Source organism: Eschrichtius robustus, chromosome 19 (assembly GCF_028021215.1).
Source record: "Eschrichtius robustus isolate mEscRob2 chromosome 19, mEscRob2.pri, whole genome shotgun sequence".
Lineage (NCBI taxonomy): Eukaryota > Metazoa > Chordata > Mammalia > Artiodactyla > Eschrichtiidae > Eschrichtius > Eschrichtius robustus.
Window position 1 is genome coordinate 57,420,274 of NC_090842.1, and position 27,261 is coordinate 57,447,534.

Genomic DNA, 27,261 nt, shown 5'->3' on the forward strand with positions numbered 1-27,261 from the left:
ATCCATGGTCTCTGTGGAGAGGGAAGCGCCGTGAAGAGCGGGAGTTTCCATCGGGCGTGGGAGGGAAGATGGGGAAACTGGCTAAGAGGAGTCCGTGGGAGGTCCTCGGGAGATAAGGGATCCGTGGAGCTCCGCGGGCCCAAAACATCTGCTTCTACGGGGATTGGGGTGTGTGGGGGGGTGAGGGGGCGTGGGCACGGAGGGGTGTCTGAGAAAGACTGCTCTGGGCACAGCGAAGAATGGTTTTGTGTAAAGATCAGCCTCTGGCATGGAAGACGGTCTTGACTCTGTCCCTGATGTTCTGTGTGCTGCGTGGCCTGTTTCTCCATTAGTCCAGTAGTTAGAATCATCTCCAAGTCCTAGGCCTTTTCTGCCCCTCTCACTCGCCAGCGGTTTGTAGCGGTGAATTGCTGAGATTGCCTCTTCTCTGGCCTTGTGCCTGAACACCAGAGTGACCGAGGCAGCCCCAGACCCACCCCTCACTCACAGTCCAGTGGGGGGCCAGATCGTGACAGCCCAGAATGGGTCAGGCCTGGGCTGGGGGAAACAGAGAGGAGTTAGGGCCAGGATGCGGGAAGCACAGGGCCCTGTGGGATCCAAGCGGAGCGGAGGGCTCCTGACTCAGCCTGATGGGTCGTAGCGCTTTGAAAGAATTGGATGGGGGCGGGGCCTTGGAAGAGGCTCCACTTCTAAGAAGGGGAGATATTTGAGCTGAGGCCTGAAGAATGAGTAGCATCCTATGAAGTGTTAAAAGAGAGGTGACACAGATCTATATGTGACTCATCTGTATGAAATGGCATCCAGGACATTCTATTATTGGGGGAAAATTAAGCAAACTGCAATACAAAAAAAAAAGGAATGAGTAGCATTCCTCTGGGAGAAGGTGCAGTGTCAGGAATGGGTGTTTCAGGCAGAGGAAATGACATCTGCAAAGGCATGGATTAAGAAAGCGTGGCTCTTTTCAAGCAGAGTCCTTTGCTTGCTCCCTGGGGACCCCCTTGGTGCCCTGGCGAGCCATCTGTCACAGGTCCCCTAGTCCAGGATCCAGCCGGTTGGTGGGCTGTAATGTAAACCCTTGAGGGCAGACCCTAGGCTTGTTCCCTCACAGCCTGGTGGTTCAGTGACTGGCCTTGAGGTCGACCAGAAGCTCGGCTTGAATCCCAGCTCCCCCACTAATCAGATGTGTGACCTTGGGTAAGTGACTCAACTTCCTGATCTATCAAGTGGGGATATAATGTTGGGTTTCACGAAACCAATCTCATCATTTTAGAGAGCTATAAGGAATTAAATATATAATTTATATATTATATATTTTAAAATATATAAGTTTGTAGATTGTATCAAGGAACCCAAGAAACGACAGAGAGACTTAAAAACGTGCTGCCACGTCAGATGACACTTTGGCCTAAGTTACGGAAAATGCAGTTGCTGAAACGTGAATTCGCCAGCTCGAAGATATGCTACTCCAAACGTAATTATTTAAAATTTTAATACTGAAGTTATTAGCAGCAGATTATATGTTATTTTAATTCCTTGTTTCAAAATCTATAAGAATCAGAAATGGAGTGATTAATTTGGGGTACCCATTAATAACCCACTTCTTGAGTGCTGGGTCAGTGTTACCTGCTCCCATGCTACGACTCAGAGGTGAATATGCAGGGAAACCCTTTTTACTCCCTCTGGTTTTAGGAGATGACACAGGAGGAAAGGCTCTGTCTCCACACCATCCCCCCTGCACACACACCCTGCCTTCTAGAGGGGCACCATTATATTCTTCCTTTATTGGCTGTCCTTGTATAATACAAATCTGCAAGTTTAGATACAAAAAAATCTGGAAATAAAAGATAGAAAAGTACCCGCCAGGCACCCCCTTCCTTCTTCCCGGACCCCTCCCCAGCGGGCACCGACGTGAGGTAACTGGGCATCTTCTTCCCCTTCCCCTTCCCCCTACCTGCCTCCTGGGCCTCCAACTTGGCCCCCTACCCCCATGAGACCCTGGCCCAAAGAACATGTGGGCCCCCAAGGGGAGGGGAGGGGTGGTAGGGGTGAGCACAGCATTGGCAGTGAACGCAGCAGGTGGGCAGAAGGAAGCCCTTTGCTTGTGCTGTGTATGGGGGCGGGGGGAATGACCAAACTTGGGGTGGGCACTCGTTTGGGGCCGAGGAGGGCCCCCAGGTGGGCATCCCTCCTCCATCCCACCCAATACTGGAAGGTAGAAGGTCAACAACAGAAACTGGGAAATATAGCTTGAACAGAGGGCACTCGGTGGGATTGTGGCCATCCCCCTGTGTCTGGGGTCCGGGGAGAGGGGGCCATGCCAGCCTAAGTCTGGCAGAGAAACGGGTCCCTTAGCCAGGCTGGGTCCGTCCCTGAATTCCATCCCATCGCAACCTGGGCGTCACAATGTCGGTTCTGTACTGGTTGTGGGAGGTGGTCGAGAGAAGGGTTAGAGAGGTCGTCAGGAGGGTGCAGCCCCAGGGAGCAGGACTGGGGAGAGGTTGGGCCTCCAATCCCAGGTGTGGGGCTCCTGGAGATGATGGGGTGGCTCGGGCTACAGTTCAATCTCGAAGGTCTTCTGCAGGTCGCCCGAGAAGGGGTTGGAAGGCTTCTCTACAGCAGGTTTGCCTTCTAATGCTGCCCACTGGGCCTCAAAGGGGTCCAACTCAGGGGCCGGGGCGGGTGCTGGCTCTGGGGGCCAGGGCGCCCCATTGGGGCGAGGACGGGCCTGGCCCCCAGGGGCGCTGGGTGCGGCAGGGGGTGGGAAGGCCCCAGCTTTCCCAATCAGGGTGGCAGGCTGGGGCTGGAGCTGGGCGGCTGAGCAAAAGGCGTTGGCCACCATCTGTGAGGGTGTGATGCCCACCACAGGCACGCGGGGCATGGGCGGGTAGCCCAAGCCCGGGTAGGCGGGCACAAACGGGGGCTGCATGTGTGGAGGCGGCAGGAACACGGCCACCTGGGCAGGTGCTGCGTCGAAGGGCCCCACGGGGGCGGGGAAGGGCTGCAGGCCCGGGGGCACGGCAGGCACCGAGGCTGCCTGCTGCTGCTGCGCTTTTGCCACCTGGGACACCTCCTCCAGCCACCTCTCGGCCTCCGAAGGGGTCCGCTTGTGCCCAGGCTGGAAGGCAGCTGCAGGGGGCACGGAGGGCTCACCCCAGGCAGAAGTCCCTGGAGAGAGGAGAGGGGCAGTTAGGGGGCATGGGCTGCCGCAGAAAGAACCCCAGGCTGGGGATCAGACTCTGGACCGGGCCACCTGCCTTGCATCCAGCTCTGCTTCTCACTAGCTGCATGGGCTTTGGGCAAATGGCTTGACCATCCTGGACCACAGGTCATGCAGTGCTACGAAAATTCATTTCTGAGATTCTAAGGTCCTAAGATGAAAAAGTATAGGCACGACTGACAATCACCCAGGCCGGCTTCCCTTCTGATTGGTCAGTAGCAAACCTGTTATTAAATATTTTTTAATATCACCCTTGGCTCTAATATTTTGACACTGGATTGTCTTAGGAGGCTAAGATTCTAAGATTGCATGGATCTTTCTCAGAGTGTACTATTCGAACATAGTGGGTAAGTTTCAGTGTTTTTAAATTTGTGTTTTCTAAGATTCTAGAGTTCTAAATTTACATTGTTTGTAATTGCAAGGTGCTTCCACGGTTTTAGGATAAGCACGTGGCTCTAAGGTGATTCCTTGGCACTATTTTCTCAGAGAGCACTCTTTTAAGGCTGTAAGATTCCAAGGTTTCCTGGCTCCAAATCTGTTAGGTTCTAATATCTTGTGATTCAAAGGCTGTAGGTTTCTAGATTTTATGGTTCTAAGACAGCAAGGTTTAAAAACTGATCCCATGGTTCTAAGGTGACCCCGTAATTCTTATGTTATCTCATGGTTCTAGAATGAACCCCACGGCTCTGAGCTGACCCCGTGGTTCTAAGATGATCCATGGTTCTAAAGTGATTGATCCCATGATTCTAGGATGATCCCATAGCTCTTAAATGATCCATGGTTCTAGGATGATCCCATAGCTCTTAAATGATCCCTGATTCTAGGATGATCCCATAGCTCTTAAATGATCCCTGATTCTAGGATGATCCCATAGCTCTTAAATGATCCCTGATTCTAGGATGATCCCATAGCTCTTAAATGATCCCTGATTCTAGGATGATCCCATAGCTCTTAAATGATCCATGATTCTAGGATGATCCCATAGCTCTTAAATGATCCCTGATTCTAGGATGATCCCATAGCTCTTAAATGATCCCTGATTCTAGGATGATCCCATAGCTCTTAAATGATCCATGGTTCTAGGATGATCCCATAGCTCTTAAATGATCCATGGTTCTAGGATGATCCCATAGCTCTTAAATGATCCATGGTTCTATGGTAATCCCATGGCTCTTAGATGATCCATGGTTCTAAGCCTGTGGGATTCCAAGATTCCCAGAGTCTCTGCAGGAGGGGCACTGCAGGGCATCTGCCCCAAGAGAAGGGCTGAGTTTACCTGTTGAGGCTGGCGGTGGCCCTGGGGCTGGTGCTCCAGCGCTGGCAAAAGATGAGCTGATCTGTGTACACAGGGCACTGATGCTGTCGCTGTCACTGGCACTGGGAGGCTCCATCTCAGGCACTGGCAAGTCAGGGAAGGGTGGAGGTCAGCGGACAGGCCCAGGCTCTGCCCTTGACCCCATCCCCGCAGGTGGCCCTCACAAGGTGTGTGGGTCGGCGGGTCCACTCTGCAGTAACTAAGTGGCCATGGCCACAAAAATGGTAACCGCGCACATGTGTGTGTGTGTGTGTGACATCTGAGTGGTACAACAGCCAAGTAGTGTGTGACATCTGATGGCAGACAGTCACAGGGATCCCAAACCAAGGAGGACCTCAAGAGCTGTATGTAGCCGCAAACCAGAAGAAATATTTTAAATGCTTACCAATATATATTAATTTAAAAATATGTTCAGGGAATTTTCCCTGGCGGTCCAGTGGTTAGGACTTGGTGCTTTCACTGCCGGAGCCCGGGTTCAATCTCTGGTGAGGGGGCTAAGATTCCACAAGCCGCGTGGCGCGGCCAATAAAATAAATAAAAAATGTTCAACCACATGTATGGCAAGAGCATTGACTAGTCAGAATGGATATTGGCCACGCTGCTGGTCACTGGCTGGGGATCATCTGTCTTGCTTTGCGTGCAGAAGTGGGGCCCCACCACGCCTGGCCCATAACATATGTCATGAGGGCAGAGATGCACCTGTGCCTGCAAGACAGGACACGCTGAGCAGGTGTGGTGGCCTCGTGAGGGCTTAGGATGAGCAAAGGCACCATCCAAATAAACAAGAGGACGGTCAAGTGTGGCGTGTGACAAGTGCCTGTGACAGCTCAGCGAGTGGCTACCTCCAAGGGAGTGTGTGTGATGCTCTGTGAGCATCAGAAAGAAACTAGCTGTAGGAGTCAGCAGGTGTGACGTGGGGCTGCCGAGGTGGGACAGTAGGTGACTTCCAGGTCATTTCTATGATGACTGTGCCTGTTAGTCCAAATGGGTGTGCAGCTTCTGGGGAGTGGCATCTGAGTGTGACTGAAATCCAGGTTGTGGCATCCGATTATGATTCCCCAGTGTGAGCCAATCTGCCTGCGTGATGTATGGAATTCGGCATGAATTAGCATACGTGACTTGTGATTCACACAAGTTTGTGTGAATCCAGGTGTGTCGTTCGTGAGCGTGTGTTAATCTGTGTGTGTGATTTCTGAATGGGACATCTGGATATGTTCTTTCTTTCTTTCTTTTTTATTGAAATATAGTTGGTTTACAATGTTGTGTTAGATTCCGGTGTGCAGCAAAGTGATTCAGTTATACATATATACATACATATATATTCTTTTTCATATTCTTTTCCATTATGGTTTATTACAGGATATTGAATATAGTTCCCTGCTATACAGTAGGGCCTTGTTGTTTACCTACTTTATATACAGTAGTTTGTATTGGATATGTGCTTTCTAAGTGTGTGTAATGGTAACACCTGGTCCTGCAACTTCCAAGTGTGTGTGATTTTTGATTGCCCACGACTAAGTGTGTGACTTCTGAGTGTGTGTGACACCCGCAGTGGAGTGGGACATCTGTGTGAGTCCGTGAAATTTTTGTGTGGCAAGTTACATCCAAGCAAGTGGGCAACTGGCTACTGGCACGCGAGGCTTCTAACTAAAGTCTGGGGTGCCTGCCACCCCTCGGGGAGCAGGTGTGACAGCCCTGGGGGTGTGCTTAACGGCAGGTTACTTAATGAGGACAGCAAATCTGAGGGTGCATGCAGTACACGGAATGCTGCACAACATGGAGTGAGCGCGCGTCATTCTCAACAAGCGTTGGCATCTGCTCAGCAGTCACCTTTTGCAGTAGCCCAGCCTCCTGGATACAGATCAACACCTCCCACACCAGTCCCCAGGGCCATAAGGGGTAGGTGTCTCGGATTTGGCATATGGAAGCAGGAGAGCGGGCCAGACCACATGACTTCACTGACAGCTGGGAGGAAAGGCAGCTCTCCTGCCTGTGTCCCTCGGGCAAAACATAGTTCCATGCCATCTCTCTCTTCCCTTTTTCCCATGGCATACATTTTTAAATCACAACATATGCCATCTCTCTCCTTTTCCTGGTCCATGGCAGACATTAGTAATCAAACATGATGCTTTTCTCCCATCGAACTCTTTGCTCACCTTACCCCTCACCAGTAGAGCCTTGTGGCTCTACTGGCCAAATGCTGAAAGAAAGGACTGGTCCTTGCAATTCCATCTTCCCTCGAAGACATGGCTAATCGATGATGATGGGTGCTGCCTCTGCACAATCCTTTACCCAGAAGCGACATCACAAATACATCACTATGCACCCTGACCCCGTGATCCCCATGCTCACTTGTGCCCTTCACCTCATGCTTCCATAAGCCAAATTCTGGGAGTCATCTCTTGGGCAAAACATAATACTCCTGCTCTCTCTTCTCGCTTGCCCATGGCAAACTTTGCTAATCAATCATGTGGTGTGCCACCTCGCTCTTTTCTCTTGCTCAAATCACACACTGTAAGGAGATCATGATGTCTGTCATCACGCTATTCTCCCTGCCCTAGGCAGACATTGTTAATCACAATCCTTCTTTCCTCTGAACCTGGATCCTTGACCTGGCCAGATCTCATGGCTCTACTGGCCAAAAGCTTGGAGGGAGCATTAGCCTATGGTGCCTCAGTCTCCTCTTGAGCAAAAACATGGCATCTGGGCAGCTTCTCTCCTCTCCCTTGCCCATGGAAGTCTTGCTAATCAATCATGACATATGCCACTGCTCTCATGTCCCTAACTACAGCAGACAGTACTAACTGATCGTGACTTATGCCACCTTTTTGCTATCCCTTGCCTGGAGCAGACATTGCTAATTGATCACAGCTTACACTACCTCTCTCCTCTCCCAGACTGATGGCAGACATTGCTAATTGATCACATGTTGCTCCTCTCCTTTGCCTGTGGCAGGCAGTGCTAATTAATCATGGTGTGACTTAAGTGTCCATTGACAGATGAATGGATAAAGAAGATGCGGCACATGTATACAATGGAATATTACTCAACCATAAAAAGAAACGAAATTGAGTTATTTGTAGTGAGGTGGATAGACCCAGAGTCTATCATACAGAGTGAAGTAAGTCAGAAAGAGAAAAACAAATACCACATGCTAACATATATATGAAATCTAAAAAAAAAAAAAAGGTTCTGAAGAACCTCGGGGCAGGACAGGAATAAAGACGCAGACGTAGAGAATGGACTTGAGGAAACGGGGAGGGGGAAGGTTAAGCTGGGACGAACTGAGAGAGTGGCATGGACTTATATACACTACCAAATGTAAAACAGATAGCTAGTGGGAAGCAGTCGCATAGCACAGGGAGATCAGCTCCGTGCTTTGTGACCACCTAGAGGGGTGGGATAGGGAGGGTGGGAGGGAGATGCAAGAGGGAGGGGATATGGGGATATATGTATACGTATAGCTGATTCACTTTGTTATACAGCAGAAACTAACACAAAAATGTAAAGCAATTATACTCCAATAAAGATGTTAAAAAAAAAAAAATCATGGTGTGCACCACCTCTTCTCTATCTCTTGCTTACAACAGACAGCGGCATTGATCCCGATGTTCCCTCCTGCTGAGCCCCAGGCTCACCTGTGCCCTTCACCTGGAAGTCAGTGCGGCGCTGCAGCGTGGATGGCAGCTCATTCAGCCGTAGGCTCAGCTGCCGTTTGAAAGGTGAGTTCTTCTGGCTGAGTGCCGGGAACCCACGGAAGGAGCCCTGGCGAACCAGCTGCTCCAAGGGGGCATGGCGCCGGGGGATGGCAGCCGCAGTGGTGCCTGCAGCCACTGGGGTGCCCGCCTCACCCTTCTCGCCAGGGGATGTGGTGGCCGGTGTTGGGGACACGTGCCCAGGCTGGGCAGGGCCAGGAGCTGCAGTTGGGGCAGCTGCTGCCTCTGCTGGAGACATGGGTGAGACAGGTGGTTAGATAGCTCACCTTGGCATTGGAGGCCTCTCCTACCCAGACCCCTTGATTGTTTTCCAATGCTGCCTTCCTCACCCAGTGTGCCCTGCCCTCAAGACAGGCTGGTCAGAGCCCCCAAATGTCTCCCATCCCCACCCAAGCCAGGACCACTTTCCCCAGGAGGCCCGTGGGGGAGTCGTCACCCAACCTGACCCTCTGTGTGTCTCAAGCTTTCTGTCCCCCATCCATCTTCCTCTGCTGCTTCTGCTATTTCTCCCTCTGAGACCTTCTGTCTCCCTTTCTAATTAATTTAACAAACACTTTTTTGGTGCATGACCAATGTACGAGGCATTGTTCCAAGTGCCTTGCAAGTATTAATTCATTCAATCCTCACAACCACCCAGTGAGGTTGATACTATCATTATCCCCATTTTACAGATGTGGAAACTGAGGCCCAGAAATGGCAAGTGACTTGCCTGAGCCATACTGTGAAGGGAGGGGCAGGCCGACTCCAGAGTCTGAGTTCCAGATGACTGCGCTAACCTGTCTCTCCCTCTGGCCTGGTCTCTCCACATCATGCTGTCTTCCTCCATCATTCCATCTGCTCTGCTCTCTGTCACCTCCCACCATTCTTCCCACCTCAAGTACCTCCTCCCGTCCTCCAGTTGCTACCCATTGTTCTAGACCCAGCTTGGCATACTTCTTCCTCTGAGGAGTTTTCCAGATTGTTTCAGCCCCTCAGCCTGGGCTCCCTCCCCTCTGGGGCTGTTCTCAGTCCTCTGCAGGTACCTGGTCTCCCCACTCAGCATAAGAAGCGGGCTCTTCCATGGCAGGGTCTCCCCACCCCTGCCAGTACACAAACACACAGCCATCCTCCCATCGAGGCCTCACCTGAGCCGCAGCCTGAATGCTAGTGAGGTTGAACTCAGGCCCAAAGGGGGCAGGGAGGTTGCCCAGTGCTTCTCCCATCTTCCATGAGGGGGCGGTTAGGCTCTCACCCAGGCCAGGCTGGGGGCAGTGGAAACAGCCCGGGACAGGTTGGGACTGGGAAACCACCTCTGCCCCCCACCACCTTGGGCTTCAGGAAGTCTCCTCCCCTCTCCGGGCTCCAGTTTCCCCAACTAAACCTGGGATAAACATCCCTCTGCTGCCTTCTCTGGTCTCCTGAGAGGGTCAGTTGAGGCAGTGAATGTTCAACGCTCTGGAATCCCACAAAAGCTTGGTAAACAACTTTGTGGAAAGTGCACTGCTCCGTAACTCCTGAACTGAAGAGAGCTCTTTGTGAACGTGCGGTGCCTTGAGACTGTGAATCACTGCATCATCGGCAAAACACTGTGATGTGTTCGGCAAATCATATACCACACTTTGTAAACTCTCATTTTTGCAGTGCAAGCTCTCAAGTGCTTTCTACAATGCAAAGTACCTGGAACGTATAATATCCTTTGGAAACAGCAAAATCCTTTGCAAACTCTAAAGCATATGACATTCTTTGTAAATTCTAATATCCCATATAAATAGTAAACTCAGTGTACTCAATGTGTTCTTTTGCAAACAATAAAATATCATATAGGGACTTCCCTGGTGGCGCAGTGGTTAAGACTCCGCACTCCTACTGTAGAGGGCCTGGGTTCGATCGCTGGTCAGGGAACGAGATCCCACATGCATGCCGCAACTAAGAGTCACATGCCACAACTAAGGAGCGCGCCTGCCGCAACTAAGGCCCAGTGCAACAAAATAAATAAATATATATATATAAAAGACAGGTTTTCACTAAAAAAAATATATGTACTTAGGCCCTCTGTTAACTTTACTTTGTAATCTGCTTTACCAATGATAAAATTCTTTATAAATTCTAATAGATGATGTAAACAGCAAAATATTTTGTAAGCTGTGAAGAACTCCTTAACTTTGTCAAGAGGTTTGTAAATGGTCACATAGTTTACCAAGAAAAACATATGTTGTAAACTCTAGTATTCTAGCAAGTGATAAAAACTTGTTTTCCTAACTTTTTAGCTAGAAATATTTTAAACTTACAGAAAAGATGTAATAATGGAACAAGCAGCACACATGTTCTCTTGTGTTAACTTGTTACACTTGTTAACTCTTAACAAGTGTTAACTTGTTACAGTATTTGATCTGTCTCTCCTTCCATAATCTTTTTTCAGTATGATTTAAGAGTAAGTTGCATACAATAGCCGAGACATGGAAACAACCTAAATGTCCATCAATAGATGAATGGATAAAGAAGATGTGGTAATATATATACAACGCAATACTACCCAGACATAAAAAAAGAATGAAATAATGCCATTTGCAGCAACATGGATGGACGTGGAGATTATCATACTAAGTGAAGTAAGTCAGAACGAGAAAGACGAATATCATGTGATATCACCTATATGTGGAATCTAAAAAAAAGATACAAATGAACTTATTCACAAAACAGAAATAGACTCACAGGCATAGAAAACAAATTTATGGTTACCAAAGGGGAAGAGGGAGAGGGGATAAATTAGGAGTTTGGGACTAACGGATGTACACTACTATATATAAAATAGATAAACAACAAGGGAAAAAAAAAAAAGACTAAGCTGCAGACAGCTTACCCAACCCTAAAACCTTCAGCATGTACCTAAGAACAAGGACAGACTCCTACTGAACCACAGGACAACTTCCTACTTGGGAAATTTAACATGGATATGATACTGTTAGCTAGTCTACAGTCCATATTCTAATTTCCCCGACTGGTCTACTCATGTCCTTTATGGATGTTCATATATATATATATATTTTTCCAATGTATATATTTTATATACATATATTCAATATGTATATATATTGGATTGAATGTTGAATGTATATCTATATATACAATATCCAGGATTCAATTCAGGATCACACATTGCATTTATTAATATTTGTCAAATCTCTTCAGTCTCCTTTATCCTGAATCCCAATTCAGGATTCTTTGTAAATTCTAAGCAGTGTTTTCCAAAAATGTAAAAACTAGAAACAGTAAAAAAAAGTAAAATAAAATTAAAAATTACATTTTGACTCAGCACATAATACACGTATATTTAAAAACCACAGTTTGAGAACTTATAAACTATTTGCCTTTGACCTAGAATGTTAGAGTTTACCGAAAAGTTTTTCAAACTTTCATGACGGCAACCCAGAATAAGAAATACCGTTCACATGGTAACCCATTCCATACACACACACACAAACAGATATACTGACATAAAAGTATCATTGAACTATACTTACCCTTACTACATTCAATTACTCTGATATTTTCTATTCTTTTCCATTTCATTTCTTAAAATGCTAACCACAACCCAGCAAGCTGACTTCACAACCCATTAACAGGGTGGATACACAGTTTGAAAAGCCTGGGAACCTCACTGGGTTAGCAGATAATAAAGCTCTCGGTGAGCTTTGCTGGGATTTGTGGCCAACAGAATATTGCCCAGAGGACTCCTTAAACTGAAGTACGCTTTATAAACTGTAACCAAACTTTGTGGTTGGTGCTTTGCTTTGTATTTTTTACTTAAAAAAATTTGGGGGGGCTTCCCTGGTGGTGCAGTGGTTAAGAATCCGCCTGCCAATAAGGGGACACGGGTTCGAGCCCTGGTCCAGGAAGATCCCACATGCCGCAGAGCAACTAAGCCCATGCGCCACAACTACTGAGCCTGCACTCTAGAGCCCGCAAGCCACAACTACTGAGCCCGTGTGCCACAACTACTGAGCCCATGCGCCACAACTACTGAGCCTGCGCGCTAGAGCCCACGAGCCACAACTACTGAAGCCCGCGCACCTAGAGCCCGTGCTCCGCAACAAGAGAAGCCACTGCAATGAGAAGCCCGCGCACCACAACGAAGAGTAGCCCCCGCTTTCCGCAACTAGGGGAAAGCCGGTGCACAGCAAAGAAGACCCAACACAGCCAAAAATAAAATAAATTAATTAAAAAATTTTTTGTTGTTTTGGGTTTTGTGTGTGTGTGTTTCCTTTTTGCTTTGTAAACTGTAGAGCCCCTGTACCTCTGCAGCTCTCCCCCCAATCTGGATCCCTTGGCCCCACCCTGGGACCATTCGGTGCCCAGCGCCCCCACCCCGCCCTCCGGGCAGCGCCCACCTTTCTTTTTGTCGGCAGCCTCTCGCTCAGCCGGCCGCCCACCCCCGGACAGGCGGAAGGAGCCCTCCCGGGAGAAGCTGGTGCGGCTGGCGTCGAAGGCAGCCGTGACTCCGCACTCCTTCTCCCGCCGCTGTTTCCGCTCTAGGCAGGCCGCAAATGCACACCCCACTGCGTGGCTCAGCCTCTCGCCCTGTGGGAAGAGGTTGGGGCAGGATTAGCGACGTTGTGCAGTGCAGACCGGACGCCAGGAGCCCCGGGGTCCAGCAGCTGGATGCTGGGTGACTCCGGATGAGTCCCTTCACACTCTCTGGGCCTCAGTGCACATCTGCAAAATGAGGGACAAAAGCCAGAGACAAGAGTGTAATACTGTATGGCTCCATTTTTTTTTTTTTTAAGATTTTTTTTTTTGATATGGACCATTTTTTTAAAAGTCTTTATTGAATTTGCTACAATATTGCCTCTGTTTTATGTTTTGATTTTTTGGCCGCAAGGCATGCGGGATCCCAGCTCCCCAACCAGGGATCAAACCCACACTCCCCGGCATTGGAAGGTGAAGTCTTAACCACTGGACTGCCAGGGAAGTCCCTGGATGGCTCCACTTATATGTAGTTACAGAATGGGCAAAACTAATCTATGGTGAAAAACATCAGAACAGTGGTTGTTTCTTAGGGGTGGGCATAGGGACTGACTGAGAAGGAGCATGAGGGGACAGTCTGGGGTGGTGGCAATGTTCTAGATCTTGATGGGGGGGTTGGGTTATACGCGTGTATACAGTTGTCAAAACCCAGCAAATGTACACTTAAGGTTTGTGGTCAGCATGTATTTCGCGTCAAAAGAAAAAGAGCTGATAACAAATATGAATTCTACTTAATGGTATGCATGCTGAAGTGTCTGGGGGAAGTATTCTGATGTCTGTGACTTTGAAATGCATCAAAAAATAAGATGGGGAGATAAGTGATAAAGTAAGCCCAGACAAATGTTAATGGCAGGATCTGGGTGGGGGGTGTCCAGGTGACTGGTGACTGAACAAGTCTTTCGACTTTGCTGCATGCTTGAAAATATTTTGTAGTAAAGTACTGGGGGTAAAAACAACAACCCCTGTTTCTTGAGTGCCTACTTGAGAGATGCCAAGGCCAGAGAGCCTGGGATTGATGCTGGCTTCCCACTTCCCAGCTATGTGATCTCAAGAAAATCACTTCCCAGTACCCAAGGCTCCTCATTTGTAAAATGGGGGCTCTAACAGCACCCACTTCACAGGGTTGTTGCAGGAATTAGGTGAACAAATATATGCAAGGCATGCAGCACAAAGCCAGGCACAGGGAAACTCACATATGTGTCAGCAGAAATTTTGTATAGCCCCGGGCTGAGCCCTGATTTGCATCCTTTTATGGAATCCTCACAACAGTGCCGGGAGGTGGACAATCTTATGAACCCATTTGACAGATGAAGAAATTAAGGTTCAGTCAACATGCCCATTATAACAAGTGAGTGGCAGAGTTGGGATTCAAATGAGGTATGTCTGACTTCTGTTCCCTAAACAAGATGCTCAGCCACCTCTTAAAGTTAAACTTGGGGACAAAAAGCCTCAACAAAATGCTAGCAATCTGAACCCAGCAGAATATTAAAAGAATCAAGTGAGATTTATTCCAGGAATGCAAGCTTGGTTTAACATATGAAAATCAATCAACCACATTAATAGAATGAAGAAAAAACCCCACACAGATCATCTCGATTCTCACAGAAAAAGCATTTGACAAAATCCAGCACCCTTTCATGATAAAACACTCAACAAAGTTGGAATAGAAGGGAACTTCCTCAACCTTATAAAGGACATTTGTGAAAAACTCACAGGACTTCCCTGGTGGCACGTGGTTAAGAATCCGCCTGCCAGTGCAGGGGACACGGGTTCAAGCCTTGGTCCGGGAAGAACCCACATGCTGCGGAGCAACTGAGCCCGTGTGCCACAACTACTGAGCCTGTGCTCTAGAGCCCACGGGCCACAACTAATGAGCCCACGTGCTACAACTACTGAAGCCCGTGCTCCACAGCAAGAGAAGCCACCGCAATGAGAAGCCCGTGCACCACAACGAAGAGGAGCTCCCGCTCGCTGCAACTAGAGAAAGCCCAGGCACAGCAACAAAGACCCAACGCAGCCAAAAATAAAATATAAATAAATAAATAAATTTATTAAAAAAAGAAAAAAGAAAAACTCACAGTTAACATTATCCTCAATGGTAAAAGACAAAGCTTTTCCCTAAGATCAGGAACAAGACAAGAATGCCATTTTCATCATTTCTATTCAACACTCTATTGGAAGTTCTAGGCAGAGTAACTGGACAAGAAAAAGAAATAAAAGGCATCCATGTTGGAAAGAGAGAAGTAAAATTATCTCTGTTTGCAGATGGCATGATCGTATATGTTGAACATCAAAAGGATCCACAGTTAGTGCAAATAAATAAATTCAGCAAAGTTGCAGGATACAAAATCAACACACAAAAAAATCAGTTATATCTATATACACAAACAGCAAACAATCCAAAACTGAAATTAAGACAATTCCATTTACAATACCATCTAAAATAATAAAATAGTTCGGAATAAATTTAACCAAGGAAGTAAAAGACATACACATTGAAAACTACACAACACTGTTGAAAGAAATTAAAGAAGACCTAAATAAACGGAAATACATCCTGTGTTCATGGATTGAAAGACTAATATTGCTAAGAGGGCAATATTTCCCAAAGTGTTCTGCAGATTGAATGCAATCCCTTTCAAAATCCCAATGGACTCTTGCACAAATGGAAAAGCTGACCCTGAAATTCATATGGAATTGCAAGGGACCCAGCACAGCCAAAACAATTTTGAAAAAGAATAAAATAGAATAACTCACACTTTCCAATTTAAAAACTTACTCCAAGGCTAAAGTAATCAAAACGGTGTGATACGGGACTTCCCTGGTGGCTCAGTGGTTAAGAATCCATCTGCCAATGCAGAGGACATGGGTTCAAGCCTTGGTCTGGGAAGAGCCCACATGTTGCGGAGCAACTAAGCCTGTGCGCCACAACTACTGAGCCAGCGTGCCACAACTACTGAAGCCCGTGCGCCTAGAGCCCGTGCTCCGCAGCAAGAGAAGCCACCGCAACGAGAAGCCTGCGCACCGCAACGAAGTGTAGCCCCTGCTCGGCGCAACCACAGAAAGCCCGCACGCAGCAACGAAGACCCAACGCAGCCAAAAATAAATAAATAAATAAATAAATAAATAAATAAATAAAAACAGTGTGATACTAGCATAAGGAGAGACATATAGACCAACGAAATATAACTGAGAGCTCAGACATAGACCCACACATCTATGGTCAATTGATTTTCAATAAGGTGCCAAGACCATTCAATGAAGGAAGAATAGTCTCTTTAACAAATGGTGCTAGAACAACTGGATACAGTATGCACATGAAAAAAAAATGAAGGTGGACTCTTACCTCACACCATTTATAAAAATTAACTCAAAATGTATCAGAGACCTAAATATAAGAGCTAAAACTATAAAACTCTTAGAATGAGACATGAGGTAACTCTCTACAACCTTGGATTTGGCAATGAATTCTTAGATATGACACCAAAAGCAGAAATAACAAAAAAAAATTGATGAATTGAACTTCATCAAAATGTGTACATTTGCACATCAAAGGACACTATCAAGAAAGCAAAAAGATGGGGCTTCCCTGGCAGTCCAGTGGTTAAGAGTCTGTGCTTGCAATGCAGGGGGCGCAGGTTCAATCCCTGGTCGGGGAACTAGGATCCCACATGCCACGGGGCCAAAAAAAAAAAGAAAGTGAAAAGACAACCCACAGAATGGGGGAAAAGTTTTGCAAATCACGTAACTGATAAGCACCTAGTATCCAGAATATATAAAGAGCTCTTACAACTTAATGGTAAAAAGACAAACAACCCAATTAAAAATGGGTAAAGGATTTGAATAGATATTTCTCTGGAAAAGATATACAAATGGCCAATAAGCACAGGAAAAGATGCTCAACATCATTAGTCATTAGCGACATACAAGTCAAAACCACAATGAGATACCACTCACACCTACAGGATGGTTAGAATAAAAAAAAAGTGTTGGCAAGTATGTGGAGTAATTGGAACCCTCATACATTGCAACTGGGAATGTAAAATGGTGTCACCACCAAGGAAAACAACTTGGCAATTACTCAAAAACTTAAACATACTATATGACCCAGCAATTCCACTCCTAGGTATGTACCCAGAAGAATTAAAAACAAGTATTCAAACAAATACTTGCATATAAATGTCCAGAGAAGCACTATTCATAATAGCCAAAAGGTGGAAACAACCCAATGTCCATCAATGGATGAATAAATAAGCAAAATATGGTATATCCAAAATGTGGTATATCCATGCAAATATTATTCAGCCATATAAAGGGAGTAAGTACTGATACAATGCTATGACATGGATGAACCTTGAAAACATTATGCTAAGTGAAAGAAGCTGGTCACACAAGGCCAATAGGTCACAAAAGGCCAATACACACCTCCCAAAAAGCAGAGGGTGTGCCCCTCTTCATGCTTCCCTCCTTTATGTAGTTGGGATGAAGATGTGAAGGCTGGAGCATGCACATTCATCTTGGATCATGGAGTGGAAGCCATACTCCAGCATAGCAACAAGAGAAAAGGAGCCATGGCCCTTGAGTGGAGAGGAGTCACACCAACGCTGTGCTGCCTGCCTAGGGATGTCTTTCACATGAAACACAGATTTCTATTTCACCGAAATCACTGGTATCTGAGGGTTTTCTGTCACAAGCCTCAGAATCCTGTGAGAATGCTTCTCAGAAGACAGTCCATTTGTCTCTTTCATCAGATTCTCAGAGGGGATCTTGATGCCCCCCTCCCCCCAAAAATACAAAGAACCACAGGCAAAATGAATCAACTCTGAAGGAAGAGTGGGTACCCTGGGGGGTGTTGTTTCAGAAGGGCCCAAGGGGGCTGCTGGGGGCAGGAAACTACAGCTTAACTTGGGTGAGGTTTAAAAATAAGCAAAAATTCATGGAGCTGTGCCTGGGCCATCTGCGCATTTTACTGTATGTATATGCTCCTCAATGAGAAAAGTTAGAGAAACATGAAGAACTATTGATAACAAGGAGGAGGATGAGAACTAATGTTTTCCTGAGTGCTTCCTATATGCCAGGCATTGTTCCAAATACTCTGTATCAACCCCCTCAAGTCTCACAATAATCCTCTAAGTTAGGGGCTGTGAATACACTCCCTTTTCCAGATGAGGTCACGGAGAGGAGAGGTAAGGTGAGTGACTCGCCTGATACCACACAGCGGGCTGGGGTTGGGCGTGGGACACCAGGGCATGGGAGACAGTCAGCTGGCTTTGGGCTTTGGTGATACTCACGGAGTCCTTGAGCGCCAGGAAACAGTGGCAGATCCAGCGGCGGGTGGTCCCATCACGGCAGATATAGGAGAAAGCCTTGTCCAGGTTGCGGTCAGGAGCACAGAAGGAGACCTTTTCGATGGTCTGGTCTACCAGCAGGTCCTGGGAGGCACCAGGGAGGCCAGGAAAGGCATGTGTACTGTCTTTCATGTATTCACTTAATATTCCCTTTGTGTCTGCTCTATATCCTGTCCTGAACCGGGTGGGGATCCTGCACTTGTTGAAACAGCTGTGGGCCCTGCTCACATGGGGCTCCCAGTTTAGTGCGGGAATCAGACTCATCACCAGATGGAGACAGGCCAGAGTCACAGCCACGCTGTAATGAGGGAGGCACAGGCAGAGGGCTCAGGGCTGGGATCGGGGAGGCTCAGGGGCTTTCGGGAGCAAGAAGAGGTGCCTGACCCAAGTTGGACGGGAGTCAGGCAAAGCTTGCTGGAGGGTGTCAATCCTGTTCAGTCATTAACCTAACTGTCTTCATGCGCTGGCTGTCTCCTTGGGCAATCTCTGTGCTAGGGGCAGGGAATTCAATGGTGAGCAAACAGACACCCGGATCCCGGCCCCTGGTGCTCCCATCTGGCCAGGTAGACGGACAATAAGCACGTAACAGCTAACATTCATTGATCGGAACATTTCTGCTGTACCAGGCATAGTTTTAAACTATTTGCATATACTTTCTCATTTAATGGTTGGGTCCATTTTTATCCCCATTTTTGCAGATGAGGCAAGTGAGGCACAGAAGGGTTAAATCTCATACCCCTCATGCCCAGGGTCACCCAGCTGGTAAGTGGGTGAGCTGGGATCCGAGCTGAAGTGGCTGCTCTACGGTCCGTGCTGTCACCCACTATCCACGCCAGCTCACAAATAGCCACAGGACTCAATCCTGAATTACGACTGTGAGAGGTGCCAACATGTTACAGGAACACACAGCTGAGCCTAGAAGGTCCCTGAGGGAGGGACGTCCTAGAGGTGGGTGAGAAGGCGTCCCTGGCCCCATTCGAGCAGGTGCCCACTCCCAGGCCCACGGGCCCCCTACCTTGGTCTTGTCATCCACCACCCGGAGCCCATCGGCTGACACCCACAGGACAGACTTCACAGACTTCCGGCCCATCTGGAGTGGAGGAGGAGGACAGAGGGTGTGGTCAGGGCTGGCTCTTCTGCTCTGACCTTGCCCCCTCCCTGCTCCAGCCTCTCACTCACCGCCTTCAACTTTTTCACAGCATCTTCACACACGTGCATCCCCCGGGACTCCTCCACCTCCACGTGGCCCAGGTACTTGGGGTGCGAAGGGGATGGGAGAACATGAAACAAGCACAGTAATCAATCATTCCTAGCGCTCACTGTGCCGCTGCGATGCATCACGCAATGTCCTAAGCACATCATATGAACGAACTCATTTACTCTTTACCTCAACTTTGCAAGGTGGGGACCTTTTTTTTTTTTTGGCCGCGCCGCATGGCTTGTGGGATCTTAGTTCCCCGACCAGGGATGGAACCCATGCCCCCCTGCAGTGGAAGCACAAAGTCTTAACCACTGGACTGCCAGGGAAATCTGGGTACCCCATTCTTATCCCAGACATACAGGTGAGAAAACTGAAGCACATCATGGAGTAATGATTCCCACCCTGCCTCTATCCTTGGCCTTTAACACATCCCTGGTGTCCTTCTGAGTGCCAGCGTCTGCATCGGCGCCTGAGGACTGGCCCCAGGCAATGACTGATAGGAGCCGGGGTACACACGCCCCAGCTCCCTCACCCCGTGGGTAGGATGGCTCGATTTCCCACAGTTCCCTAGTGGCATCAAGCTCAGTTGCTCAGAGCTATAGTTTAGTAAGACACCCTTTACTGGCTGCCTTCCCTTCCTCACTCTCACCAGCATTTCCTGCACCTCCCACCAGCCCCTCCCTCGCAAGGTCGGCTTCTAGGGGAAGGAAAAACAAGGTGGGAGGGGGGGCGCTGTGACCATCGTCTGTTGTCACCCAACCAGGAAGGGAATGAGTGGAGAGTTGAACCTGAATCCTGCTGTCTCCCTTATAAATTTTCGTGTATGTTGTAAAGGGTCGTGGTGGTCTAAACCAGAACGCACTTAACAGTAGAGGGCTTTGCAAATGCTACAGAATTTTTGTGACCTTCCAGTGCCCCCCTGGAAACTGTGAGCTCCCACAGAATAGCGTGACTCCAGGCGGGACGCCCCCCGCCACCCCAGGTAATATGTTCCTGGCACAAGAGAATGGGTCTTGGTTTCTAATCCCAACTTTCAGGGACTCGGGCCGTGGGGTCCTGCTTCTGCAGGATCCGCAGTTCTTTGGGGCTGTGAAGTCTCTTGGGTCTCAGCCACCTCACCGGGCGACGGACAACACACTGGACACGCACGCGCACAGCGAACAGCTCGCACACCGCCGCAGCCCTGCCCACACGAGCCCCGCCCACTCACCCTGACCGGGAAGCTGCACGTGCCCTTGCGCACCGCGTCCTCGTCCGCCTGCCACTGGTGCGGGCGCGATGCCTCAGGCACGTAGGCTGGTTTCCGCCGCCGCAGGCTCTGCCGTAGCTTGTTCATGGTGCCCGCCCCGTCTGCTGACAGAAGACAGGGGTGCGAGTCAAGGGTCAGAGGCATGGGGCTCAAGGTGGGCGGAAATAGGGCTCAGGGAGCAAGGGGTCAGGTAACGTGGCAGTAGGGCTACAGGGTTAGGGGGTCACTGGGTCAGAGGACATGACATCCAGGGAACACAGACTGGCAGCAGTTAGGGGATACTGGCAAAGGGGGCAACTGGAAGGCGGGGGAGTGGGAGAGTCGGCAGTGGGGATTCAGAAGACATGGGGCTAAGAGGCATGGAGGTCTGGGATGGGGGTGGTGTGAGTCACAGCTTTTAGGGGTCTGGAGATTCGGGATGCAACAGTCAAGAGGCATGATGATCCAAAGTAATGGGAAGTTAAGGCAGTGGAGGACATTGGGGTTAGAGGGCATAGCAGTCACGGGTCACGAGGTCAGGGGTTTTAGGGGTACAAGGTCAGGGGATGCGGTGGTCAGAGGGCACAGGAGTTGAGACTTGCATGGATCCGATGCGGGGGACTCAGAAGGTCCAGGGATTGCGGTTCAGAGCCCAGGCCAGAGGGTGTTGGGGACAGGGGCGGGTCTCTGCAACTCTGAGATACAGCCCCTCTGACAAATGTGTCTGTTCTAAGGCAGAGGCCCCTGGGGAGGCGTGCACCTGCGATGTCAGAGGTAGGGATGGAGGTGGTGGCCAGTCACTAAGACAGCCTTCGCTGACTGAGAAGCCATACTGAGTCCCAGGAGGAGTGTGAGGGGACACCTAGGACAGAGCACCAACAGATGAGACTCCGCCTGTGTGTGCAAGCAAGTGTGCAGCTGGTGTGTTCCTTTTTTTGTTTTTGGCCTCACCGCGCGGCTCGCAGGATCTTAGTTCCCCGACCAGGGATCGAACCCGTGCCCTCGGTAGTGAAAGCGTGGAGTCCCACCCACTGGACCACCAGGGAATTCCCTGGTGTGTTCCTGAGTGTTGTGTGTGAGGGTGTCTAGTTCTGAGCATGCACCTATTGTCCGTGAGTGTGTATATAGCTGAAGGCTGTACGGAAGGACGCGGGTCTGAGAATGGTTGTTGATGAGAGTGGGTGTCTGTGAATGCTGTCTGTGAGGGGATGTCTGTGTCCAAGAGTGTGGCTGTCGTCTGTGAGTGTAGGTCCCTGAAGCTCGTGGCTGAAGAGTAGCTACGTGTGAGAGTGGTGGTGAGTGTGTGTCAGGGAATGTTGCCTGTGAGGATGGGTCTGTGTTTGAGCATGAAGCTGTTATCTTTGAAAGGGTGTGTCTGTGACTGTTGTCTTTGAAGCTGTGTGTCTGTGTGAAGATGTGGCTATTGTCTTTGATGACCACTGCCCATGACAGTGTGTGTCTGTGAGAGTTACCCAAGATACCACATCTGTCCAAGAGTGCAGCTGTTGGTGGTGAGGCTGTGTGTCTGTGGCTGTTGTTTGTGAGGGTGTGTCTGGGTCAGATAAGGTGGGTGTTGTTGCAGAGAATGTGGGTCCATAAGCGTTGTCCTGGGGGTGTGTCTGTATGCAACCGTGCATCTGTGAGGGTGTGTGAGGACATGAGGTTGTCATCTTTGAGAGTGTGTTTGTGAGTGTTATTTGTGAGGGTGTGATGGTGTGAGAATGTGGCTGTTGTCTATGAGAGTGCTGAGTGTTATTTATGAGACTGTGTGTGCAAAAGTGTAGCTGTTTGTGAAGGCACGAGCACACGGGTGCTGTCTGTGAGGCTGTGTCTGCTTGTGAAAGTGTGGCTGTTGTCTGCAAAGTGTGGGTCTGTGTGTGTTGTTGGGGAGACTGTACAAGACTGCATCCCTTGAGAGTCCCTGAGTCTGTATCTGGTGAGTGTCTGTGCTCACCTGTGAGGGAGTCTGGCTGTTGTCTAGGATTGCGTCTGTATGTGTGACTGTGAACCTGTGGGTGTGGGGATGTTGGTGTGTGTCTGAGTGTCCAAGTGTGTGTGTGCGTGTGTGAGACCTAGTCTAGGTGGGTGTGTCTGTGAACGAGGTCACTGGGTGTGCCGGGAAGTCGTTTGGGGGTGTCCACTTGTGAGTGTGATTAAGCCTGTGTGACCGCAGGGACAGTTCCTTTGGCTATGCGAGGCAGACCCACCCCCTCACTCAGCCTTCGCCCTGTCCCCAGCTGGCCACTCACCTGGCTCCGTCCTGGAGGTTTCAGGGGGCCCCAGGGCCCCACAGGGGGCAGGGGGCAGATGCTGCTCTGGACTCCTGGGTCCGCCCTGCCCAGGGGAGGGAGGAAAAGTTGAGAAGCTGGCTTGGGATAGGGCGCAGTCCCCCCTACCTCACCCCCTCTTGGACATCAGCCAACCCCCCTTCATCTAAGAATCTCTGATGAGAGCCCTGGTTGTCATAGCAACTGTCACTAAGGCAATCAGCCACCTGGTTGCAAGGGCCCAGGAACGAGTAGGTGTGTTTCGGGAGCATCTGTTGGGGATGTCCTGGCCTCAGGAGGCTGTCTGTACCCAAGGGGATGGTGTGAAGGGGGGTGGTCTGCCCTCTAGACACATGTCCAGGGCTGCACACACACATACAGTCACATGTGTACATGCAACTCCGGTCCCCAATTGTCCCTAGAACCTGGTCACAGCTCTGCACAATTAGTTACAGAGACAACCACAGCGACACACACCGGATCACACAGAAACACATCAACAGTCACAGCCACTGTAAATACCTGGCCACATATCCAAGTTCACAGACACACAGTCTCTGCTACAGACCATTTGTCCACAGGTATGTAGAGTCCCAGGCTGCCCAGGCACTGCCACAAACGTCTGGTCATATCAGTAACTGATATTTTGCACTTCTCTTTTCTCTGCCATATACAAAGAGCTGGGTCCGGGCACACCCACTGGGGCAGCCCATGGCCAACAGTTGTTTCCTCGGGCACCCAACCAAGATACTCACATTACAGACCCACCCGTGTAGAATCACACCCTGCGGGAGGTCACCTATTAGCTCTGAGGCACACACACTTGTCACATACAGCTCCCCTGCTGCCTGTTGACATCTGGTCAGGGATGCATGCAGACATACTGACACACATTTGGTCACACCCAGTCACACCCAGCCACAGCCACATGTGTTTAATCATCGACCGGCACACAGCTGCACAAGGACACTCAACCCCAACTGTGTCAGTCACACCAACACACCTTTTTGGTCACACACTGTCACACAGCCATACATCCCAGTCGTAGAGGCACACACTTGGTCATGGTATCAGCCACACGTATATGGATGGTTCTCCATACCCAAGCACACACACAGACCCCAATGGCCACGGCCCGTGCATTAGAGAGAAATGGGCACACAAACTCAGGACATGCATACAGCCATCCAGAGACAGTTCTCCCCAAGGATGGCCACACTCAGACACAGCCAGACAGTCAGTGGCTCAGAGTCACAGCCATACGCATTTCAGAAACGATCATGTATGCAAAGTCCCACAGCATGAGTGTCCACGTTACCCAGCCATATATCACGGTCATGGTACCTATTTCACAGTCACCCACCATCCCACCCCCAGCTGTGCCATGTCAGACCATCACAGAGAAACATGCAGTCTCTCTTCCTGCAAACACGTAAGTCACACCGACACGTATGGGGCCACATATAATCACAGCCCCCGTGTGGAGAGACACACAATATCTCACACACAGAGACATCAGCACACAGTTTCCATTTCACACACACAAGCACACAGTCAGGTATGTGCTTAGAAATACAGTGACCCAGACAGAGCATTTATAGCTGCGTTTACACAGAAGACACAGTTCCGGATAGTCATGTGTGGAGCCAGGAGACAGTCACTCTGTCACCAAATCACACAGATTCAAACATAAGCCGCCCAGCACGCATACAGGGACACCCACCCACCCACCCCAAACAGCCACACGGCTACAGACACACACTCTTACAGACCATGACACAGACACAAGTATATAGAGTCACCCAGGGTCACAGACATGCAGGTCACACACAAATACAGAAACCACAGTCACATACACATCCCCCCCCACACACACAATCACTGGTGCCACTACACACAGACACACCTATAGCTTGAGTCACATGCAGTGAAATAACCCACTATTAATAGTCTGTCAGGGTTTCAGACTCCAAGTCAAATACATAACCCAAATCACAGGTACACAACTATAAATGTACAGAATCACTCAGTATCAACACACAGACCTAGATGTAGTCATTTATACAATCCCGGCCACACACATAGATGTGGCTTTGAACACACAACCGTAAACATACAAGTCACAGTGCCAGCACACAACCTGTCACATAAGCACAATGTGACTTCAAATACAATGGCAGTCATACACCTAAAGTTGCAGGCACAGTTGTGTGTCATACAAACACATGTGTGACACACATATAAAATCAGTTAGAGACACAGTCACAAACATTCGAAGTCATTAGGACAGTCGCACATGGACACAGAGTCATAGACACAACTCCACTTATAGTCACAACTCCACCCACATCTTCAGTCAGCCACACACATGCCCAACCCCCTACTCAATAGATACACTGTCACATACCCAGTTAGAGTTACCAAGGTACATACATGGGGTCACAAAAGACATAATCAAAGACACAACCACATAGTCACAACCATGCACACACTCAAACACAGACAGACTGAAAAGTACAGGGTTCTGCACAGTGAGCGAGCAGCTGTCATATACACATACACAGCCACACAAATGCTGGGGTCACATACAGAGACACAATCACAGACGCTATCGGACACAACCACAAGCACGAAACACACGATTCCTCAGAGTCACCAGCTGCAGCTCACACACATACACACACAGGCAGCCACAGTCACAAAAACACAGGGTCACACTCTTAGCCACCTCCCCATCGCTTGCTTCCCCGCTTCCCCCCAGGTACCACACACAAAGCCATCATCACCGCAGACGCTGCAGACAGACAGGGCTGCACCAGGTCCCTGGGGAGCCGCCCCCTGGCCCAGCCTGAATCCTGGAGCCTGGGGGGCCAGAACCGGAGTGGGAGGCGGTGCATTGTCTGTGGGTGGGGCCCCTCCCAGACAGCTGGGCGGCCCCAGGGACAAAGAGGGTGGCCCAGGAGACCTGTGCCCTGGGACCCTTGACCAAGCCTTTTTGTGTGTGGGGTTGCCTGAAATTCCCTTTATTTTATTCAGGCTTTGGGGGGATAGAGTCCCAAGCACAGAGACCTTGTTTTGAGAAGGGTCTGTTCCTGGGACGCCGCCCAAGCATGGGGGGATGCTGTGCCCCGACGCCTCTGAGGCCTGGGGACGGACTGTGCCAGGAATCCCCCCGGGCCTTGGCTTGGTGGGGAAGCTGTGCCCAGGGACCCCATTCTCAAGACCTTGCCTAGAGGGTTGCTGTGCTCAGAGAGCCCCTCAGGCCGGGAGGGGTAAGGATTGCGTCTGGTCTGGAATCCCCTCTTAGAGGCCTTGACTTGATAAGGAGGTTGCGTCCCAGACCCCATCCCCAAAATCTTGCCTAGGGAGTTGTACCTAGAATCTGTCCCCCTGTCCTTGATTTTTTTGAGGGGGAGGTCTGTGTCTGGGATCCGTATCTCCAGAGCCTTGGCAAGACAAGGCCTGTGCCCGAGACCCCTCTCCCCCAAGATCTGGCTTGGTGGGAAGCCGATTCCTGGACCCCCCACCCAGGACCACCCTCCCCAGCCTTGGCACCCTTTCTCCATCCGGGCGCCGCGGCCGCCTCCCACCCTCCGCCACATCAGCAGCGGCGCCGCCCCCCACCCGAGCCCCCTTCTCCCGCCCTTCTCACGCTGGCCGCCGCGCTGCGGGACATCCAGGGCTCCGGCGCCCCCGCCTCCCGCGGCCCCGGCTGGGCCCGGATCCCCGAGTGCTGCTGCTGCTGTGGCGGCGGCGGCAGCTCGGTCTGACGCGGGCCAGGGCCGGGGGCCGGGGGATGGTGCGGGATGCAAGCTCGCTAGCCTGCTCCGCTCCCGGGAGGATTCCGTTCCAGGGGCGGGGGAGCGCCCCTCCCGCTTCGGCTCCCCGCCCCAGCCCCGCCGCCTGCTGGATATGCAAAGAGACCCCGCCCCTTGACCAGCAGGCCACGCCTATACGCAACCACGACCCCGCCTCCTCCCGTGTGGCCACCGCCCCGCCACGCCCACTGGCCAGTCCTGGGCTGAGCACACACGTGAATCTCGCTGACACGTTCTCCTAGGTCCATCCAGGCTTGGGCTCCCTTCCCCTCCGTGACCCCTGACCTCAGATCCCCTTAAGTTCCGCGTCCGAAAGATTTGCTTCGGGAGGCGCCTCGCGGTCCCTCATCCCCAAATCTTCCAGCTCACCCCACGGTTCTCCCAGCCCAGCGGGGGCGGGCAGAAGCGGTGACGAGGCACTTTTGCCAGGAAAGGAGGGGGAATGAACAGACCCCGGCGTCCTGGTGCGCGATCGGTTCAGCTTTGGGGGCGGGGGCGCCAGGCTGGGACCGGGGAGCGGTTCTGGCCGCCCAAGCGCCCCCGCACCCGCCCAATCCTGTGGGTTTGGCAAAGCAGCTGGCAGGGGCATTAAGGCCCATTAGCAAAAGCGAGGTTGCTGGGAGCCGAGTGGAGGGAGCCAGGAGGCTG

At 50.1% G+C, this 27,261-nt stretch overlaps 1 protein-coding gene across 8 annotated transcripts; it reads right to left on the reverse strand.

Moving 5' to 3' along the window:
• Positions 1-1,761: 1,761 nt before the first annotated feature.
• NUMBL (NUMB like endocytic adaptor protein) lies at positions 1,762-27,001 on the reverse strand. 8 transcript variants are annotated; one of them, XM_068527486.1, is made up of 10 exons: positions 26,983-27,001; positions 22,778-22,862; positions 20,511-20,650; positions 19,279-19,353; positions 19,115-19,189; positions 18,043-18,183; positions 12,616-12,805; positions 8,171-8,476; positions 4,494-4,616; positions 1,762-3,165 (listed from the first exon to the last, which is right to left on the reverse strand). In XM_068527486.1, the coding sequence occupies exons 3-10, from the start codon at positions 20,634-20,636 to the stop codon at positions 2,552-2,554; spliced, it is 1,650 nt and encodes a 549-aa protein (XP_068383587.1). In that variant the 5' UTR covers positions 20,637-20,650; positions 22,778-22,862; positions 26,983-27,001; the 3' UTR covers positions 1,762-2,551. The 8 variants fall into 8 exon arrangements, with proteins under 8 accessions (XP_068383587.1, XP_068383588.1, XP_068383583.1 ...); XM_068527487.1 differs by having other exon boundaries at positions 20,511-20,653; XM_068527482.1 differs by lacking the exon at positions 26,983-27,001 and adding an exon at positions 26,829-26,944 and having other exon boundaries at positions 8,171-8,473; positions 20,511-20,653.
• Between the last annotated feature and the right edge of the window lie 260 nt (positions 27,002-27,261).

Excerpts from the sequence above, each read along its gene's own strand:
- NUMBL (XM_068527480.1), bottom strand. The coding sequence starts at position 26,861 with ATGGACCTAGGAGAACGTGTCAGCGAGATTCAC. Across the intron at positions 22,863-26,828 it reads AACGTGTCAGCGAGATTCAC|GGCGGACCCAGGAGTCCAGA; the intron begins GTGTGTGCTCAG and ends TCCCCTGGGCAG. Across the intron at positions 19,354-20,510 it reads CGTGCAGCTTCCCGGTCAGG|TACCTGGGCCACGTGGAGGT; the intron begins GTGAGTGGGCGG and ends TCGCACCCCAAG.